The 22,493-nt window shown below is 43.8% G+C and overlaps 1 protein-coding gene and 1 long non-coding RNA gene across 2 annotated transcripts; one reads left to right on the top strand and one right to left on the bottom strand.

Annotated features, from left to right (window-relative positions):
• Nucleotides 1–11,403: 11,403 nt before the first annotated feature.
• LOC129823831 (diencephalon/mesencephalon homeobox protein 1-A-like) lies at nucleotides 11,404–20,739 on the bottom strand. Its single transcript, XM_055882858.1, has 5 exons — nucleotides 20,497–20,739; nucleotides 14,768–14,933; nucleotides 14,442–14,620; nucleotides 13,783–14,161; nucleotides 11,404–13,555 (listed from the first exon to the last, which is right to left on the bottom strand). Exons 2-5 carry the CDS (start codon nucleotides 14,919–14,921, stop codon nucleotides 13,131–13,133), a joined length of 1,137 nt encoding a protein of 378 aa, XP_055738833.1. The 5' UTR covers nucleotides 14,922–14,933; nucleotides 20,497–20,739; the 3' UTR covers nucleotides 11,404–13,130.
• Nucleotides 14,920–18,419, top strand: LOC129823833 (uncharacterized). The gene is made up of 2 exons (XR_008754696.1): nucleotides 14,920–16,200; nucleotides 16,851–18,419. It is a non-coding gene; the product is annotated as an uncharacterized LOC129823833 (long non-coding RNA).
• Nucleotides 20,740–22,493: the final 1,754 nt, after the last annotated feature.

The raw sequence follows: 22,493 nt of genomic DNA, 5'->3' as shown, positions 1-22,493 counted from the left end.
ATAACTGTTAAATGGCATGGCTATGGATATTGGATCACTACACACATGATGCCCACAGGCTGAGAACAGACCGAGAACAAGCTATATCTCAAAGTAATGGCTGGATTGCCGTAAAATTTCTTGTGCACAATCAAGACCCCAAGTGGAAGAAACCTATTGATTTGGTGACCTTTCCTCTAGCGCCACCATCAGGCCTTTCCATTTCCATTTTTACAACTGCTTATTTTCTAGTTTGTATGTATACTTAGTTCAAAAATCTGCTGTTGATTTTATTATTTTGTTATATCATTCTATAGATGATCATGTACATTTAATTTAAGAGGTTAATGTATATTTAAGTTATATTTATTTTAAGTTATTCATTAATTTTAAGAGAACTTTCCATTCAAGAATTTTACCATAAAAATTATATTTTACTGTAAAAGATGGCCTTTAGCACATTTCTTATAGAGGGTATCAGTCCTGCATCAAATAGTGAATTCCACTGTATGCAGAATGCTGCATGCATGTCTGCGCAGTGTTATATTTTCACAGCTCACTGTCAGTAAATATCGTACAGTAAATATTGGACTACAAGAGAGTTGCAAGCCTGCAAAGGTAGAGTTATTTATAGCTTTGATTGGGTCGATTGGGTTCTGGAGGTGTGTGGTTACAGCAATTGCGCAGGGTTGGTGTGGCCTGTGGTGGTGGGGCCTAATGTGATATATTTTCATGGGGCCCAAAATCCCTGGCGGTGCACCTGGCTGACGGAGTGGTGCCAGGAAAACAGCCTCAACGTCAAAAAAACTAAGGAGCTGATCGTGGACAACAGGAGACAGCAGAGAGAGCTCGCCCCCATTTACATAAACGGGGGGTCAAATGCTTCAAGTTCCTCGGCGTGCACATCATTGATGAACTGAAATGGTCCCTTCAAACACAGTGTGGAGAAGCCGCAACCTCACAGTGTGCCTCTTCAACCTCAGGCTGCAACCACAGAGCTCTCCAGAGGGTGGTGCGTTCAGCACAACGCATATCGCTGCAGAAGAGCATTCTGCAGCGATACGCCATCCCATCAGCTTTGCGCTTAGTGGGACTATCATTTGTTTTTCAACAGGACAATGACCCAACACACCTCCAGGCTGTGTAAGCTGCTATTTGACCAAGAAGGAAAGTGATGTAGTGCTGCATCAGATGACCTGGCCTACACAATCACCCGTACTCAACCCAGTTGAGATGGTTTGGGATGAGTTGGACCGCAGAGTGAATGAAAAGCAGCCAACAAGTGCTCAGCATATGTGGGAACTCCTTCAAGGCTGTAGGAAAAGCATTCCAGGTGAAGCTGGTGGAGAACAACATCTTCAAGAGAGCCAGGACGAAGGGGAGGCTGTCTCCGCTGCAGATAGAACTCCTCCTGTAAGTGTTAGGAGTTATTATTATTCATGTTATCTTTAAAAGAAATTAAATTTACAATATCTTCTGTGATTTTTCCTCATTTCTAAATATGTTTATGATTGTATTTATGTACAGTGCCTTCAGAAAGGATTCACACCCCTTGACTTTTCCACATTTCGTTGTGTTACAGCCTGAATTTTGACTTAAATCGTCTTGAAAATCTATGGCAAGACGTGAAAATGGCTGTCTAGCAATGATCAACAATCAACTTGACAGAGCTTGAAGAGTTTAAAAAAGGGTAATGGGCAAATATTGTACAATCCAGAAATGCAATTCTCTTAGAGACTTACCCAGAAAGACGAACAGCTGTAATCGCTGCCAAAGGTGATTCGAACATGTATTGTCTGGGGGTTAAATACTTATCTAATTAAGATATATTTGTGTTTTATTTTTCAGAAATCTTTTTAAAAATGTTCAAATTTTTCTTACGCTTTGACATTAGTATTTTAATTTTATGTAAAAATGCTTTTTGACAAATCAATTTGTAAAAACAATATGTGAATACTTTCTGAAGGGTCTGTATCTTTTAATGTTATCTACAGTATGTATGGTCTAACTGTAAGTCACTCTGGGGAAGAGTGTCTGCTAAAATGTGTTGCAGTTTTGTATCTCAGCGGTCCTATTTTGATCATATGATATCTGATAATACTTGATCACATATCTCTCTCTCTGATCCTCTTCCACCTGGTATCAAGGCAGTTTGTCCGGGGGGAGAGGTCGTCTACTCCACCTGCTCCCTGTCCCAGCTGCAGAACCAGTGCGTAGTGGAGCACGCCATGCACCTGGCATCAGCCTGCAGGTAGCCGACCTTCGACCCCTCACACACCTCTTTAAGGACACCTTCCACTTGGCCCCAGACCTCCACCTGGGACAGCTGGTCCTGCCCACCTCACCACTAACTTTGGGCCCATCTACATGTGCAAGCTGCAGAGATTGATCTAAAACTGATGGACATGGATTCACTTCAGTACAACCTTATTGATCCCTTCGGGGGCGACCTGATTTAACCAGTTTTAACAGTCATTTTTCAATGGACTTATGCATTTGTATGCAGTGCTACCTTTGACCTATAGGTGTCAGTATTAGACAATTATACAAGTCAGAGCTCTCTGTATTGAAAACAGGGCTCGAAGTTACTAGACCCATAGATTAGCTTTAAATTATTTTAAGGATAAACTCAACCTGCACTCGAAACATTGCCCTGTCAAATAAACATAATGTTTATTTGTTTATAGATCATTATGCCCAGTCACTGAGGTTGAAATAAACCAATTCAAGTCTGGTTGATGTGGTCCCATAGTGACCGTCACTATTTTATAATTTTCTGATGTCGTTGGAACTCTTTCTTTTAAATGTAATACCATCATGACATTTTCATTCAGATTCTAAACATTTTCATAATGAACACTCAAATAATCATTGTCATATTTGGCTCTCTGAGAATCTCTAGGCCTGTCGTTACAACGGTTGCATTTTTTCAATGTACTGTTTAATGCCACTTAAAGGCAGCCTACAATGTATTTTTTCTCAGATCTAACGTGAATGCAAGGGTATAGTACCTCTCCTCCCATCACACCGCTGATGACCCTCTGTTGTTATACTAACTGGGCAATGTAGCATGAAAGCGGTGTGGACACGGCTAACGAGCGGGAGCCGCCGAGTGTCATCGACTTCCCACTGCTATTAAGCGGTGCCCCTGTCGCCACCAAGCGAAAAAAGAGTCTGTTTGCTCGCCGTCTCCCAGATGAACATTAAGAACGAATGAGAGATGCTAAAATGGTATGTCTCACCTCGTTTTCCCCTTGGTCTTTTTATTCCACAGAAGAGTGCAGATAATTTCACTGTGTGATTGTGAGTGATTACTGTATTAGCGTGGTAACCGAGGATGTATCGGCGAATGCAAAGGGAATTAATAACACATAATTATTTCTGTATTGACAGCTTCAGTCGGCGGGTCCAGGACGCCGCGGCCGCATCTTGTGATTACCTAAAGGTATTGTAAATATGTTTCCTATGGGTTTTACATACATTTACATGTTTTAACGCTCAGGAGACGAGAGACTATTAGGAATGACTTACTCCTCTCTTCTCTTTGTATCAGGTTGTTCCTAATTGAATTAGACAATGGTATTCCTTTGCTCTAGGCCTAGGTATGGGAGAGGTGAATTATATCAATAGGATGGGTGTGTCTGGTCTGTTTAGGAGAGTGAGGGAGGGAGAAAGGGATGGAGGGAGGGAGCAGAAGAGGAAGATTGAGAGTAAGCCAAGATATGTGAATGAGTGTATTGGGACTTTTGTGTGTCCCTACGAGATGGTACATTTATGTTGTGGTGTGATATCAGCATACAACGTAATATCAGTTTCGGCTGAACGAGCAGAAGCCCTTGAGACATAGGCTTACTGTGTTGGTGACTGCATACACAGCTATGTTTACTCCCTTTTAGTTTATACAACCATCAGAAGGGATGTCAGGACAAAAGGCAACCCCCCTTAAAGGTTATGACAGATATATGATCCTGTCCCCCAGGCCTATGTGTTCATATAGGAACTTCTGCTGGGTGTTAAGGCCCACAGGCGAGGATCAGACGGCTGGCCCAGTCCACTGTGAGTGAGAGGATCTCACCAGCGGGGGTCTTTGTCCCAGACACACTGTGAAGAGTGGGCCCAGCAGGAAACCAACCCGCCACAGGGCTCAAACACGACACAGCATGGCATCCCGATCAGCGCTACACTATTTCAGTGGCTTTAAAAACTTTATTAGGTATCAACTGACTTGACATAGGCTACAGTAAATGGTCTAACTTTGACAAAACTTGTGATGGGCTGGTGAGGCTTCCTAACACTGCTATGTACTTCTAAATGTTTTAGAAACATTTTGGTCTTCAATTGACTTTACATAAACAAATAGTAAACAAACTCGGGATGGAAAATCATCTCAACATAGTATGGAATAGTGTGATGTGTAACTATTCGTGCCTGGCACAGTGTCTCAACCAGGCCAGGGACAGGCGATGCACTGCTCCCAACTCACATTGCTGTTTTCTTTTCTTCCTCTAAGAGGATTATCCTTGAGGAGATGGCAGGCAGAGTGTTTAAAATGGCCAACAATAGAATGGGAGATGAAGTGGAACTAAAGAAGAGTGTCAACCACCTGTTGTCCTCTTGTGGCCATCACTCCTCCCCTTTGTCCTCTTGTGACCATCACTCCGCCCCTTTGTCCTCTTGTGGCCATCACTCCTCTCCTTTGTCCTCTTGTGGCCATCACTCCTCTCCTTTGTCCTCTTGTGGCCATCACTCCTCTCCTTTGTCCTCTTGTGGCCATCACTCCTCTCCTTTGTCCTCTTGTGGCCATCACTCCTCCCCTTTGTCCTCTTGTGGCCATCACTCCTCTCCTTTGTCCTCTTGTGGCCATCACTCCTCTCCTTTGTCCTCTTGTGGCCATCACTCCTCCCCTTTGTCCTCTTGTGGCCATCACTCCGCCCCTTTGTCCTCTTGTGGCCATCACTCCTCCCCTTTGTTCTCTTGTGGCCATCACTCCACCCCTTTGTCCTCTTGTGGCCATCACTCCTCTCCTTTGTCCTCTTGTGACCATCACTCCTCTCCTTTGTCCTCTTGTGGCCATCACTCCTCTCCTTTGTCCTCTTGTGGCCATCACTCCGCCCCTTTGTCCTCTTGTGGCCATCACTCCTCCCCTTTGTCCTCTTCTGCCCATCACTCCTCTCCTTTGTCCTCTAGTGGCCATCACTCCTCTCCTTTGTCCTCTTGTGGCCATCACTCCTCCCCTTTGTCCTCTTGTGGCCATCACTCCGCCCCTTTGTCCTCTTGTGGCCATCACTCCTCCCCTTTGTTCTCTTGTGGCCATCACTCCACCCCTTTGTCCTCTTGTGGCCATCACTCCTCTCCTTTGTCCTCTTGTGACCATCACTCCTCTCCTTTGTCCTCTTGTGGCCATCACTCCTCTCCTTTGTCCTCTTGTGGCCATCACTCCGCCCCTTTGTCCTCTTGTGGCCATCACTCCTCCCCTTTGTCCTCTTGTGACCATCACTCCTCCCCTTTATCCTCTTGTGACCATCACTCCTCCCCTTTATCCTCTTGTGGCCATCACTCCTCCCCTTTGTCCTCTTGTGACCATCACTCCTCCCCTTTATCCTCTTGTGGCCATCACTCCTCCCCTTTGTCCTCTTGTGACCATCACTCCGCCCCTTTGTCCTCTTGTGGCCATCACTCCACCCCTTTGTCCTCTTGTGGCCATCACTCCTCTCCTTTGTCCTCTTGTGACCATCACTCCTCTCCTTTGTCCTCTTGTGGCCATCACTCCTCTCCTTTGTCCTCTTGTGGCCATCACTCCTCTCCTTTATCCTCTTGTGGCCATCACTCCTCTCCTTTATCCTCTTGTGGCCATCACTCCTCCCCTTTGTCCTCTTCTGCCCATCACTCCTCTCTTTTGTCCTCTTCTGCCCATCACTCCTCTCTTTTGTCCTCTTCTGCCCATCACTCCTCTCTTTTGTCCTCTTCTGCCCATCACTCCTCTCTTTTGTCCTCTTCTGCCCATCACTCCTCTCTTTTGTCCTCTTCTGCCCATCACTCCTCTCTTTTGTCCTCTTCTGGCCATCACTCCTCTCTTTTGTCCTCTTCTGCCCATCACTCCTCTCTTTTGTCCTCTTCTGCCCATCACTCCTCCCCTTTGTCCTCTTCTGGCCATCACTCCTCTCCTTTGTCCTCTTCTGCCCATCACTCCTCTCTTTTGTCCTCTTCTGCCCATCACTCCTCTCTTTTGTCCTCTTCTGCCCATCACTCCTCTCTTTTGTCCTCTTCTGCCCATCACTCCTCTCTTTTGTCCTCTTCTGCCCATCACTCCTCTCTTTTGTCCTCTTCTGCCCATCACTCCTCTCTTTTGTCCTCTTCTGCCCATCACTCCTCTCTTTTGTCCTCTTCTGCCCATCACTCCTCTCTTTTGTCCTCTTCTGCCCATCACTCCTCTCTTTTGTCCTCTTCTGCCCATCACTCCTCTCTTTTGTCCTCTTCTGCCCATCACTCCTCTCTTTTGTCCTCTTCTGCCCATCACTCCTCTCTTTTGTCCTCTTCTGCCCATCACTCCTCTCTTTTGTCCTCTTCTGCCCATCACTCCTCTCTTTTGTCCTCTTCTGCCCATCACTCCTCTCTTTTGTCCTCTTCTGCCCATCACTCCTCTCTTTTGTCCTCTTCTGCCCATCACTCCTCTCTTTTGTCCTCTTCTGCCCATCACTCCTCTCTTTTGTCCTCTTCTGCCCATCACTCCTCTCTTTTGTTCTCTGCTGCCCATCACTCCTCTCTTTTGTTCTCTTCTGCCCATCACTCCTCTCTTTTGTCCTCTTCTGGCCATCACTCCTTTCTTTTGTCCTCTTCTGCCCATCACTCCTCTCTTTTGTCCTCTTCTGCCCATCACTCCTCTCTTTTGTCCTCTTCTGCCCATCACTCCTCTCTTTTGTCCTCTTCTGCCCATCACTCCTCTCTTTTGTCCTCTTCTGCCCATCACTCCTCTCCTTTGTCCTCTTCTGCCCATCACTCCTCTCTTTTGTCCTCTTCTACCCATCACTCCTCTCTTTTGTCCTCTTCTGGCCATCACTCCTCTCTTTTGTCTTCTGCCCATCACTCCTCTCTTTTGTCCTCTTCTGCCCATCACTCCTCTCTTTTGTCCTCTTCTGCCCATCACTCCTCTCTTTTGTCCTCTTCTGCCCATCACTCCTCCCCTTTGTCCTCTTCTGGCCATCACTCCTCTCCTTTGTCCTCTTCTGCCCATCACTCCTCTCTTTTGTCCTCTTCTGCCCATCACTCCTCTCTTTTGTCCTCTTCTGCCCATCACTCCTCTCTTTTGCCCTCTTCTGCCCATCACTCCTCTCTTTTGTCCTCTTCTGCCCATCACTCCTCTCTTTTGTCCTCTTCTGCCCATCACTCCTCTCTTTTGTCCTCTTTTGTCCTCTTCTGCCCATCACTCCTCTCTTTTGTCCTCTTCTGCCCATCACTCCTCTCTTTTGTCCTCTTCTGCCCATCACTCCTCCCCTTTGTCCTCTTCTGGCCATCAATCCTCTCCTTTTTCCTCTTCTGCCCATCACTCCTTTCCTTTGTCCTCTTCTGCCCATCACTCCTCTCCTTTGTCCTCTTCTGCCCATCACTCCTCCCCTTTGTCCTCTTCTGGCCATCACTCCTGTCCTTTGTCCTCTTCTGCCCATCACTCCTCTCCTTTGTCCTCTTCTGCCCATCACTCCTCCCCGTTGTCCTCTTCTGGCCATCACTCCTCTCCTTTGTCCTCTTCTGCCCATCACTCCTCTCCTTTGTCCTCTTCTGCCCATCACTCCTCTCCTTTGTCCTCTTCTGCCCATCACTCCTCTCCTTTGTCCTCTTCTGGCCAGGACTCCTCCCCTTTGTCCTCCTCTGGCCATCACTCCCCCCCTTTGTCCTCTTCTGCCCATCACTCCTCTCCTTTGTCCTCTTCTGCCCATCACTCCTCTCCTTTGTCCTCTTCTGGCCAGGACTCCTCCCCTTTGTCCTCTTCTGGCCATCACTCCTCCCCTTTGTCCTCTTCTGCCCATCACTCCTCCCCTTTGTCCTCTTCTGCCCATCACTCCTCCCCTTTGTCCTCTTCTGGCCAGGACTCCTCCCCTTTGTCCTCTTCTGCCCATCACTCCTCCCCTTTGTCCTCTTCTGCCCATCACTCCTCCCCTTTGTCCTCTTCTGGCCAGGACTCCTCCCCTTTGTCCTCTTCTGCCCATCACTCCTCCCCTTTGTCCTCTTCTGCCCATCACTCCTCCCCTTTGTCCTCTTCTGGCCAGGACTCCTTCCCTTTGTCCTCTTCTGCCCATCACTCCTCCCCTTTGTCCTCTTCTGCCCATCACTCCTCCCCTTTGTCCTCTTCTGCCCATCACTCCTCCCCTTTGTCCTCTTCTGGCCAGGACTCCTCCCCTTTGTCCTCTTGTGGCCATCACTCCTCCCCTTTGTCTTCTTCTGCCCATCACTCCTCCCCTTTTGTCCTCTTCTGGCCAGGACTCCTCCCCTTTGTCCTCTTGTGGCCATCACTCCTCCCCTTTGTCCTCTTCTGCCCATCACTCCTCCCCTTTTGTCCTCTGTCTCCCTTTCCTTTTATCCAGAACTGTTTATTTTTTTCAACAAAAATGTAGAACGACAATACGTTTATTCGGAGCATGGTCTTGCATACAATTTGAAATAGTACAAGGATTGGTAGTCTTCAAACTTCCAATACTTCAATGTGTAAAAGCCTGTTGAACATCAGAAGTGTGTGTGTGTCACTAAGCTCCCGGTGGTTTCCAGGAGCATTTTAATGTGTATCTGGGCAATGTGCTATTAGAGGGATTTCCCTGGGTTGACAGCTCGGAGAATATGTGGCGAAATTGCGATGCCAGTGGGCTAAAAGAATGCTGGAAACAGGATTCAAATCATATTCTGGCAGAGCCTGTCACACCTCAATGGGCCGGGTTTCTTACGGTGGCGCTTTTCATTCTTGGCGGAGTTAAAACCTTTAACCATGGAGGCGGGAGAGAAAAAAACCTTGATTAAATGGTACACTGTGGTTTTTGTGCAGGAGGGCTCCAGACGAATTAAAAGATCAGGGTGCATCTTTCCTTACAACGTTTTGGACATCTCTTGTCCTGAGAGTTCAGCAATCTGTAAGTTCAGCTGCATCTACACTACAGCATGCTCACATCGTCAGGTTTATCTTTTGGGATTTGACCCTCCTTTAGGGTTCCAGATTCAGATCTTTACCTAGTGAAGCAGTATTTGGCTAGATAAGGGTCATGTTCTGACTGATTTATCCCAACTAAATGATCCGGTGAGGTATACAGGTTATAGAGGCTTATCCCAACTAAATGATCTGGTGAGGTATACAGGTATAGAGGCTTATCCCAACTAAATGATCCGGTGAGGTATACAGGTATAGAGGCTTATCCCAACTAAATGATCCGGTGAGGTATACAGGTATAGAGGCTTATCCCAACTAAATGATCCGGTGAGGTATACAGGTATAGAGGCTTATCCCAACTAAATGATCCGGTGAGGTATACAGGTATAGAGGCTTATTCCAGTACATGGATGTCGAGAGATTTTGGGGGATTGGGAGGTAGGATATTTGGCCATTGTGCAGACCTTCCTCTGAATCATATAGAGAATAGCACTTTATCCTGCATCAAGGCTGAACACGCTTGACCCTGCGGCATTACAATCTACGCTACATCAGTCCCCGTTGGGCCCTCAGGCACTGGTGTGTGTATCTGTGTGTCCCTACATTGATGTGTTTGGGGGTTGGATAAAGACCACTTGGTAGTCTTGTCATAGTTTGCTGGTTCAAAATCATCCCAGGGGAAAATTGCTACCCGGAATAACAAGGACATTCAGCTTTACATATCGAGAGGCATATCTGTGTTATAGCAAGGATGCCCTTTAAATAGGATACCTACAATGTAATAACACACAGCAAGGTTGAGGTAAGTTGTTACATTCACATTAACACTATGCTAATCTGGGTTGTTGTCCCATGTATTCGCTTTTGAGGAAATGTTTATCCATAACAGATTGTATTTTTTGTATTTACACCGTTAGGGAGGATATATCTAACGAGGACAAATCAATTAGCAGGTGAACAATGTCACAGCAAGGCAATCAACATGCAGTTTAGTAGGCAGAGCAAGGAGGCAGTTAACGTGGTGTTGGTGGGGATTGCAGCGATCCTAACCTAGAACGCTATCAGAGTGGTGAAGGTGTGTGTGTGTATGTGAGAGAGGGGGGGTTGGGGTCTTGTGCATTTTGACAAACCACGCTGTTTAAGATATAATAGCAGCATAATCACCGCCCCAGGCCGCCATTCTTCAGGATAATAGGCTGCTTATTCATCGGGGATGGCTTATGTCCCCTGTGCTTTTTATTTCTCCTGATTACCTTCTTCTCTCTCGCTTTCGCTCTCTTTCTCTCTCTCTGACCTTTTTCCTGTTTTATATATATATTTTTGGGGTAACACTTTCCTTGACACCCAGCGTCATAACACATTATGACACAGTCATAACCATGTCATAATATGTCATAACTAACATAACTTGTCATAACCTGTTAATATATGGTCATAACATTGTCCTGACACATATATTTACACCTGTTGTGACATATATATTGTGTTATTTTATGACTGGTTATGACACCTACATAAGAGTGTCAAACCCCACAAAACCTACCACACAAGGCAAGGCAAAACATTCCATTACACCATAGCCTATGTGTCAACAGTATTTTTATGTTATATATATATTTTTTATTTTATTTACCATATTCAATTATCATTGTAATTGCACACACATTGAGGTCAGACATGCACTTAGCCCAATGCTCTGCTGCTGATGACTAGGATGAATGCAGGAGCAGGTTTCAGGAGCAGGACAAGACACCCTCTTTTTGACTGATGCCTGATACAAGGGTATGTACGTGATAGGCCTATCTGGCTTTTATGATGGTCATAATGCTTCATGACAGTGTCATGAAGTCTATTTTCTACAAGAATACATTACAACAACTGATTTAAAAAACAAACTTTCACACGAAAGGAAACTTCTTGGCAGGGAAAGAAACTGTGTGTAAAAGTGGGTTTTGACACTCTGTAGGTGTCAGAACCAGCCATAAAATAACGCAATGTATGTCACAATAAGTATAAATGTATGGGTCATGACAGTGTTATGACCATAATGACAGGTTATGACCGTGTCCTAACGTTATGACATTGGGTGTCATGTAAAGTGTTACCATACTGTATATTGCCTGTCTTTCCCTCTTGTTATCCCTGTCACCTTCCTTTTCCCTCCTTTCTCACATTCTCTCTCTTCCTCTAAAAGTTCATTCCCTTCCTCCACACTGCACTCCTTCCTCCCCTGGAAGAAGACGGTGGCTAGCTTTGTCATGTGAGAACAAAAACCGAGAGAAGGAAGCTACACTATGTAAAGACCAAGCATTGCTTTATTTAGGATTTATTTTTACAACATCACTTTTCAAACTTACATTGTTAACAGAGAAAAAATGATAATGCCTATGGTTTCCAGATTAGTCTCTCCAACATTTGAAATCTACCACTGGACCAGTTAGTATGACAGGCTGGAGAGAAACAGTAGAACTATTACCATCACAGCCACAATGGAACTCATATGTAGACTACCAGACAGTATAGCTTCAGTAGTCCAGGGAATAGAAGGTAATGGAATGGCGTGAGCCGTTTAAATACTATTGTACAACTGACAACTATAGGAATCGCCAACTTGGACAGTTTATGATCAATTAACAACATATGAACACCTTTACATTTGCCTTATCAGTAAACATTAATAGATAGACTTATTTTTCTTCTTAATTTACATATTTCAATTATTTACATTATCGGAGTGGATGGACTTGATGGGATCCCAGCACAGAGAGAATCACAGGTGCATAATCGACAAGAATTTAAAGATTGGCCACTCCTTAAAGTGCTTAAAGAGTACAACAGAAAGTACTGGAGACTACTACCCCTTTTCTGCTCAGAGCTTTGGATATAAGGGAATCATAAATAGTATGCATGTTCATAATTGCATATGCTCCCCTCCCCTCTGCCCAGGGCAAAATGTAATTAAAAGCTTTGCACATTTAGTCACTGAAAATATTTTCTCATTACCAAGCCAGTCTCTGTACAACATGATTTAATACTGGGCATTAAACTGGTAAATTAGTCACTTCTTTTTTTTTTTTTTTTTTAATTTTACCCCCTTTTCTCCCCAATTTTCGTGGTATCCAATCGCTAGTAATTACTATCTTGTCTCATCGCTACAACTCCCGTACGGGCTCGGGAGAGACGAAGGCCCGGAAGCCAGCCGCACCAATGTGTCGGAGGAAACACCGTGCACCTGGCCCCCTTGGTTAGCACGCACTGCGCCCAGCCCGCCACAGGAGTCGCTGGAGCGCGATGAGACAAGGAAATCCCTACCGGCCAAACCCTCCCTTACCCGGACGACGCTAGCCCAATTGTGCGTCGCCCCACGGACCTCCCGGTCGCGGCCGGCTGCGACAGAGCCTGGGGGCGAACCCAGAGACTCTGGTGGCGCAGTTAGCACTGCGATGCAGTGCTCTAGACCACTGCGCCACCCGGGAGGCCCTAATTAGTCACTTCTAATTCGGATATTGAGGAGAACATGGCTTGAGTTTATATTTATGTATGTGCTTGCTTTTTTAGAATGTGCTATGTACCTACATGTCCTAATTGAAATGGTAATGGCCCCACGGTACAAATAGTCTCTCAATGCCACCAATGCTGGCACAAATGTATTTTCCCCCTTGAAGACCCAAATTCCCTTAAAACTGCCTAAATTCATATTTTATCTGTAAACATTACATTGCAAAGTCTTTATCACCAAGTGCAACACTAGACAGGTAAATACTTATGAAGTGTATTTGTTCTGCTTTAGAGATCCTGTGTATAGCCTGTGCAATCCCAGAAGTTAGGCAACTGATAAAGCAAGAAGCAGGAGAGAACTCGGTCCAGGGTGATTTGCCATTTTGGTTTTCAGAACTCTGGCTACTAATGCCCCGAAACCATCTGCTGGAGAATATGGTTCCTGTAGGGCTACGGAGGTTACAGACACGGGATGGGTGGGATGTAGTATCGATCTCCCGGCTAGGTCGCACTAAGATCCTGGGGCTTAGTTAGGCAGCGTGTCCAGTCCCAGGGAGGCCGCATGCTGCTTGGCCCGCATCCGGAGGTTTTCGATGCTGGTGGTCTTGCTGTTTTGGCTGGGGAGCCCTCCGGAGGCCTGGAGCAGGGGACTGTTCCACACCTGCTGCGCTGCATGGTGGGACAGCGACTGGTAGTAGGATTGGCAGGGCAGGGAGCCCAGCGGCGCCGGAGACATGTTGACATTCATGCCCAGGTAGGGCAGAGATGGGGGGGTACCCATGTCGAAGGAAGGGTAGAGTGCCATGTTGTTGGTGGCAGCCATGTGCTGGCGGAACTGCTCCTGCAGGCAGAAGAGGCTGAGCGGGGAGGAGGAGTAGGAGTGGCTCTGGGAGATCCCACCACTGACACCACTGGACGAGGGCGTCACAGACCGGGAGACCATAGGGGATTCTGGGTAAGGGGAAAAAGCATGAGTCAATAACATTAAACTAAGTTTTACTGGTGGGCAGGGAGGCAGACATGTATAGAACTAACAAAGAACCAGCAAAGCTGTTGTGCCACTTCTTCATTTGCCAGTATGACTGAAATGAACTGATGTTGGGCAACAATGTGAGCCCCCCCCCAGCTACAGTATATTAGAGCTGTACAAGTGCCAGTCATAAGAGCTTGTCCTTTACCAGGTTTGGGGCTAAGTAGTTTGCAGGGTGGAGAGACGTCGCCGGGCGTCATCACCCTTTCACTCTTTAACTCCTCCCTCTGTGCGTTATACTCCTCCTCCTTATCGGTGGCATTGTCCTCTGTGGCCGACTCGCTGCCTGACTGCTCCGCTGAGGTCACGTTCAACTCCACGCTAATTTCCGACACCAACAGACGGGGTGGACCCTCAACCTCCAAGGAGGAAGAGGATGGTGGGAGCTGGTTCTCTGGAGTGATGGTGGTGGGAGCCTCCTCCTCGTCACCTCCCTCTCGGTTGGCCTCCTTCTGTTTCTGGAGCTGCTCCTTCTGCAGGCTACGCTGTTTCTTGCGGAATTTGGCCCGGCGGTTCTTGAACCACACCTGTTTGAAAGGTTGCCATATTGGGAGACAGTCAGAAGCATACTCAGGGTGCAAGAGATTAAGCCAAATGGTTGTGGGTGTTACATTGGTGTAGGTCTGCCTACTGTTTATCTTTAAGACAAGCAAAGAAGAACTGCAAATGACTAAAGTCATTTTTTTTCTGGAATGTTTATCCAGTGGTAAATATATTTCTTTAATTATAATTCAGGTACAATAATCAATATTGTATGTATTTCAAGCTACAGGTACCATGCATTCTGAATGTTAATTCATTAGTTACCTGCACGCGGGCCTCGGGGAGGTTAGTGCACATGGCCAGGCGCTCGCGCATCACAACGTCGGGGTAGTGGGTCTTCTGGAAGGTCTTCTCCAGTGCCTCGAGCTGCTGTGCGGTGAACGCGGTGCGGCTCCGGCGCTGTTTGCGGTGCTGGGACCCGTAGCGAGCCTCCAGAATGATGTCTTGAAATGTGCAGCCGTTGGAAGAGAAGAAACACGGCAAGTTTAATTAATTGGATGGTACCCTATCCTATAGGGGGATATGTCAGAAAGTGATAATCAAAGGTGATGCCTAGTGTGTGTAAAAGTTTGTTTGTTGGACTCAATTACCAGCCAGTCTCTCCGCGAGGGTGAGCGCGTGCACTGAAGGTCGGTAGTCTGGCGCATGCTGTGCCTGTTGCGCGGCCTGCTGGTGCAGGCTGTACATTGCGCTCAGGGAGTTCATCGCGTGGAGAGAGTAGCCGTTCACTCCATAGTGCTGCATGACGGCCACTACCTGTTGGAAAACAAGCATAGATCATGTTAGCATTTGCTTGAATGTTTCCATTTGGCTATCTGTCCGGAGAGTTTGATAGGCTATTGTTACATGCGTAAACGTTCCCATTTTAGATACGCGCGTAATGAACGGTCTAAATTCACTGTTGGTTTAATGATCTGACAGTTCAGGATATTTTGTATGTTGTGTGTAGACAATGAGCACTTGCAGTTTATGCATATTGCAGTTCATAATTTGATCACCTCATATAAAGTTGCAGTTTTGCAGACCTTTGTATTTATCTGTGCAACCAAGGTTGGTTAATCCTTGACAAACCACGACTTAATTTGTTCATATTAAAGTTATCAGAGTCGTGTGGTGCTTGTAATAGCCAACGACGTGGTCATTTGAATCGCATACAGACGCATTTCATTTCGTCAAGGTAGACTTATGGCTCAGGGGCAATATATTTTAATATCTGGACAAATACTTTAACATTTACATTTACATTTAAGTCATTTAGCAGACGCTCTTATCCAGAGCGACTTACAAATTGGTGCATTCACCTTATTAACCATTAATATCCAATTATCGCTTGGTTCAAGCCATTAATTATACACAATTATTTTAATTGGGGTAGGGTGTAATTATCACTCGTTCACGTAATGAAGCGTAACGGATGCCTTATGAAGGGATGTATTTACTTACTTTCCCTGTGATCGCAGCAAAAGCGCAAATCCCCTTTGAAAGCGCTGCGTTGAGAGATCATTGCGTTGATGAAACGCTTTGGAGATGATACAACAAGATGTGTTCCGCGCCGGGATGGGAACCTGAAATCACAGAGGTCCCGTGTGGCTCAGTTGGTAGAGCATGGCACTTGCAATGCCAGGGATGTGGGTTTTATTCCCACGGGGGACCGTGGGAATAAAGTGTAAGAAGTAAGAAAATGTATGCAAATCGCTCTGATTAAGAGCGTCTGCTAAATTACGAAAATGTATTATATTGAACGGTAATGATAGGCTATTCTGTCAATACCAATGCTTTAGCTAGGTCTACTGAATTATCTCATTCGGTTAGCCTATGAATTTTAGCAGCCACTTTAGTTCTTTTTAACTAGGCCTACTATTTGTTGGACCATGTTGGTTAATATTTAGGCTACGTTGTTAACCCGTGTTGCCTCCGCCTCCTTACGTGAAATTCGCTAATCAAACACTTTTCTCGTGGCAGGTAGCCTAGAGTGTTGGGCCAGTAACCGAAAGGCTGATATATCGAATCCCGAGTTGACAAGGTAAAAATCTGTAATTCTGCCCCTGAACAAGGCAGTTACCACACTGATCCAAGGCCGTCATTGTAAATAAGAATGTGTTCTTAACTGACTTGCCTAGTTAAATAAAGGTTAAAAAAAAAAGTTTTATTATAAGTCTAATTAAAAGTATATCCTTCATTTTATTGGACAGAACAACTTTACAGCAAAGGAATCAAAGACTTCCCACTGGGCTCACTGGTTGAATCAACGCTGTTTCCACGTCATTTCAATGGAATTATGTTGAACCAACGTGGAATATACGTTGAATTGACGTCTGTGGCCAGTGGGTTATATGTAGGTCTCCGAGGCCAAATATCTCATCCTGCATTTTTGTTGGTTATTATTTGCCCCTTTGAGATTTTCATAGATAAAATTAAATGCTTCAGGACACGATTAGATACATGTTAGTGTCGAGGTCTTTGACAAGAAGAGACATCTTCGAGGCTCGAGCGGTTATAATTATAACACAGAGAAAATATATAAATATTCCCATGCATGGCAGGTACCAGGAGATTTGGAAGCGGGAGAGGGTCCCTAAAGTCTTAAATTGCCTCACTATAGCATTTTGACATGCTAGGCCTGGGATGTAGCCTCTAATGTTTTCATCTTCACTGGTGTCTGTGCTCCTTTAGGTCTATTTTCATTGGCCAGTTCTGGATCTGCGATACAGAATCCTCAGATCCTCAAAAAGTTCTACAGCTGCACCATCGAGAGCATCCTGACTGGTTGCATCACCACCTGGTATGGCAACTGCTTGGCATCCGACCACAAGGCGCTACAGAGCGTAGGGCCTAGTACATCACTGGGGCCAAGCTTCCTACCATTCAGGACCTCTATAACAGGCGGTGTCAGAGGAAGGCCCTAAAAATGGCTAAAGACTCCAGCCATTAGCCTTGTATTGTCATTTTATTGTGTTACTTTTTTAAACTTTAGTTCATTTAGTATATATTTTCTTAACTCTTATTTTTCTTAACTGCATTTTTGATTGAAAGTAGGCATTTCAATACACCTGTTGTATTCGGCGCATGTGACAAATACGAATTGATTTGATTTGGGGAAGTTCACTACGGGTTACTGGGGGCAAAGAATATTTATAATATGAATGTCTTGATTTAAATTAAACCAAAAAAGGTATATGTCCATTATTATTATATGTCCGTTATTCGGCTGATTGAAAATGTAGGTCGGCCTATTCAAGTCATTCAAATAGTTAGTCGTTTTCGAAATATCATGGTGCTCAATTGCTCATTGACTGTATCTTAAATCTATCACCATAACCTCGAAGATAAGCTTGATATAAGAGCGCATTGGGACTCATATTTACTCCAGTCAATTTATACATATTCAATTGTACATAAGAATATTATACAACAGAATGAACTGCCTCAAGTCTTGCCCAAGGCTAAGGAGGCTGTGATAATTCAAATTCAGTCAAGAATTTCATTTATCCACACGCAATTCAATTTTTTTTTAAAGTGACGCTGCACTTAATGCAGTCTGTGATAAGGATCAACTGGATGTATTTAATTGAATATTAACTGTAATTGCTAACATGCTTGAGAAGTAAGCTGCATTGTGTGCACTTGAAGTTCATTGACTTCATTACCCTTGACAATACTTAATACAATGTCACTTAATCACTTAATCATGTTAATTTGTGATATAGTAAGACCTTAAATTATATAGTTGTAACCTACACAACAATGTAATAGGCCTGGTAAACTGTTATTTTCTATTGTTATTTTATAATGTTAGGCCTATCGAAATTATATTATGAATGATTTTGACAGTTGTATTATTACCACGTTTTTTTCAATATTTGATGGCGTTCAAATACAGATCTCTATTAGGCCATAGCACCATTACTAAAGAATGTATCTGTTTTGTATCATTGCGTTTTACTTGTCATGTATTGTTGTTTATAATAACGTGTATTTGAATGTGGATGTGTAGTTTAATGTGTATATTGTTTTTTGATGTGCATTGTTGTGCTAAACAGGGCTCATCTGGAGGAAAGGAGACGTTGGTCTCAGCATTGAGTACGTAAAAATAAAATAAATACAAATGTGTTTTACTAACAATTAAATCAAATGAGTGAATCAAACACTCCATCCAAATAAATAGGAATTTGCCTTTTTTCCCCTTTTTGCTTGTAACAAGTCATAATCTGAGCAATAAAATCAGACCTATAACACCGTGAAGCTGCTGTCCATGTTCTGTGTGTGTGCATGAGGGAGCTGAGTGTGTGAATGACGCCCGCAGTGCCTATTCCCAACCTATTACACTGCAGTGCCTGATGAATGTGATCACAGGGCAAGAGGGAATAGGTTAATTCGCCTGGACAGAAGGACGGTGCTTCGCTAAACATTTACTTTGGTCCCCCAAGTATTTGAGTTGAATGGGCCCGCTTTCCTCCCCTCCCTCGCGGTCTCTCGTCCCATCGCCCCGCGGGGCAACGTTTTGGCTGAGATGTATGGCTTCTCCGTGGGTAAAATATGCATGTTGATCCCCATTTGGCTCCCCGTCTAATGGAAGTGCAAATAGGTTTCGAGTGCGAGGCTCTCCATTTATCATCAACGCTGACACCGACGGACATACAGTGCGGTTCAACAGCGTGCGCGCGTGTGTGTACGTCCGTGTGCACGTGCGTGAGTAGAGCGAAAGAGAACGAGGCTACTTACTCATACTAATTCTTATGTTGTACTTTCACGTTTTTCATGCATTTTATTGTTTTTGATCATTACACTGTTATGATAGGCCTACCATATTTACCACACAAGCCTACTTATTCTGTCTAGCTGCCATTGTTGTCTATTCATATGCCTATCCCTTCTCCGGGCTGTATGTTTTTGAGTGCCCCAGGCAGCACAGTTCAAAGCTTCGGTTATTAAAACAGCATTATGAAAATTGGCATGTACATTGCAACCCTTTGATCTGACTAAATTAGGAAAAATGTTATTGCTAAAAACCCTTCGGCCCGAGGCGACTCGTGTATGGCAAGCGACAATCTGCCCTTTGGGGTGTCAGAGTCATATTTTGTATTCCAGACTGTTCATAGCCGCGAGAAAAATGTTTGATTAGCGAATTTCACGTGAGGAGGCGGAGGCAACACGGGTTAACAACGTAGCCTAAACCACTAGTCCTGATAAACTATTCGTTAATTTACTATTAGTTTAAACGATTTAATTGCAATTTCATATTGACACAATGGCATGGGTCTGTGCAATTTATGTTGTTTTTTGTATTTGACTTATTTTATATTGTTTTTGATTTTATAGTTCCATGAAATGGTATATGCAGAGCTCCCTTTAAAAAGAGACACCAGTCTCAATGGCGACTCCCTTTAAAAAGAGACACCAGTCTCAATGGCGACTCCCTTTAAAAAGAGACACCAGTCTCAATGGCGACTCCCTTTAAAAAGAGACACCAGTCTCAATGGCGACTCCCTTTAAAAAGAGACACCAGTCTCAATGGCGACTCCCTTTAAAAAGAGACACCAGTCTCAATGGCGACTCCCTTTAAAAAGAGACACCAGTCTCAATGGCGACTCCCTTTAAAAAGAGACACCAGTCTCAATGGCGACTCCCTTCTAAAAAGAGACACCAGTCTCAATGGCGACTCCCTGCTAAACGAAAGATAAAATGAAACATACTTTTTTTTAGTTTATTCAATCTGAACCTATAGATCTGAGGGTTGAAAATGTACTTTATTTTTCTGAATGTTAATAATTCTGAAAGGGAAATTACATGAAATGTAGCTGTTATGCCTATAAAAGTTACAGTACAATGCCATGAAATCCTCATACACTCAACAAATTCTTGCGTCATAATTCCCAGATGGAAATGACTGAAGTACTTCCACAAGACACTGTATATCTACATATTAATTTGATTTATTTTTTAATATACCATTTTTTTGCAAGATCTCCCATTAATTTTTGGATGTCCTCATTTCAATCCTACAAAAATGTACTTGAATCTTTACCAATTGAATAGGCCTACTTTATTACTTATGTCAAGTCTTGCCTTCACATCTGCAGCCAAAACATAATTTTACTGTGCTCGCTATACTGTAAATGCTCGCTCGATATTTGATCGACAACGTCTTGTAAAGCATAATATCATATCGTGCAATTACCATTAGGTTTATTATACGCTTAAAGTGTGCACCAATAATGTAAATATTGTTCCACCACATGTGTATCAATACTGTTGTTAACAGCATTGACAGGTTGGTTACAAGTTGACCCAGTCCCAGAGATGTCCTAAAAGTTCTTACCTCTTAGTCAGCCGAGTTGTCTTTGGATGTTGTGCTGCTTGGAAGTGTATCCCGATTCTGAAGTGATTTTATTAAGATTTGTATTGTTGCTATGGCTCCTTGTTTATAATGTCCACCTTTCTCGTGTTCTTCATGGGATTGGGAACGAACGACTGCAAGTCCATACAGTTCTGTCTTGTGTGAAACGCGTGCTCTGCTACTTTACGCGTGTCTGAATCCTGTGCGTCTCGCGCTCAACATAGGAAGCTGCCATCTACTGGAACATGAGCTGAAGAGGGATTTTAAAGAGTGCTCTGTGAGGTCATGTAAGCTTTCTAGTGGTCCTTGAAGCTGTCAATCAAATAAAGAGGCTCTTTATCCACCATTAGTAGCGGACGTTTGGCCAATGACCATACCAATATTCGAAATCATCAACTTTAGAATATAATGTCTGCGGATTCCCATATGCAGTCAACATGTATTTGTTTCGCATTTGCGTTTGAATTGATAAACATTCAGTCAATTTATGGATTAAGAAGAGTATCAACTCCTTTAAATTCTGGAAAGCAAGACGTAAAAACAAGTATACTTAGATTTTTCTTGCATTTGAGGGACATTGGATCAGTGAATTGAGTAGCCCCTAATTGGGAGATGGATGACATTTCCAGAATTTAAACGCTGGTCAATTATCTTTTAAAAGATAAAACAATATTCAATACTTATTTTCTAATATTTTTGATACTTTTGTAATAATGAATTGTATTGATTTATAAATGGACAAAGGAGCCAGTTTTAACTTCCGTGTGGTAACTTCAGTGTTTCTTATGACCAGTGACAGACATTGTCGTTGCAGGGTCTAAAGTTATTTTGTCTTTTTTTATCAAATATTTCTGAATGTATTTTTTGTGTGCAATGAAATGTATATTCCTCAGAATACTTTTGGCATTAGTGATGTACATGGATGTCTTTGGGTTTTGGAAAACCTCATACGGTTTTGGGTTTTGGAAAACCTCATACGTTGGTTTTATTTGCATTTCGGCTTTCCTCATGCCATTGGAGGAGAGAGCGCTAATAGATGCCAGGCTTTTAAGAACCTCTCCCGGCCTTCAAGGATTTGGGTTAGGATAGGGAAGACAAGACGCCATCTCAGCCTCCAAAAACCCCTGTCTTCAAATGACTGCGGGTAAGAGGATTAAAACAATAATGCCCTTCTCTTCTTGAAGGGGTCGTAGAGAAGATTTCTTCTCCCGGAGCAAAACCGTTTAGGTGGGAATTAAGGGCAGCGCATAGTAGCCTTTTAACGTAAAGCTTGTATATTTTATAAAAGATTCTTTGGGAAAGCGGGCAAGGGTGAAAATCCTAACCGGAGTTTTATCTCTGACCATGTTTCTCATCCACAGAAATTTGAATTGCAAACAAAATATCCTATGGAATAGAGAATATTGCATTTTCACCCTCTATATAGTAGAGACTGTTCTGCAACTTTCTTTGGGAAACATACTTCTGTCCAAGAGAGAGAGAGCGAGAGAGAGAGAGAGCGAGAGCGAGAGAGGACAGGGGTATTTTGCAGGTACCCAAAGACGGGTAGAAATTACGCACGAATTACACACTGTAAACAATGTTATACAATTATTATTCCAATTATATTCTAAGTCACTGCTGTCAATATCTGTAGTCTGAAACTAAACCACATGGAATATGATTTTGCATGGGATGAATCCTAATGCGTTTTTTTGTTTTTGTATATGAAAGTTGGAGAAACTGGTACCAATAGCACATTTGTGCAGTAAACAGGATTACGATTTTCCAAGAAAATAGGTTTAACGTAGTTTTATGTTTTTACACATTATCTTTAGACAATAGGTAATATAAGGGTTACATATTGTCTATATTCCAATTAGGTGGTATAGGTCTAGTGTTGCTCCTTATGGTCCAAATACAGAATTCTGATTCTGAAGTTGCACGCTTAGAAGTTGGTTCTCATCTTTGCTTTAAATTAGGCTATTTGGGGGTTCAAT

The sequence above is a fragment of the Salvelinus fontinalis genome, chromosome 26 (genome assembly GCF_029448725.1).
Source record: "Salvelinus fontinalis isolate EN_2023a chromosome 26, ASM2944872v1, whole genome shotgun sequence".
NCBI classification, from domain to species: Eukaryota; Metazoa; Chordata; class Actinopteri; order Salmoniformes; family Salmonidae; genus Salvelinus; species Salvelinus fontinalis.
Note: the sequence above shows the minus strand (reverse complement) of the source record. Positions and strands in the feature narration are given on the sequence as shown.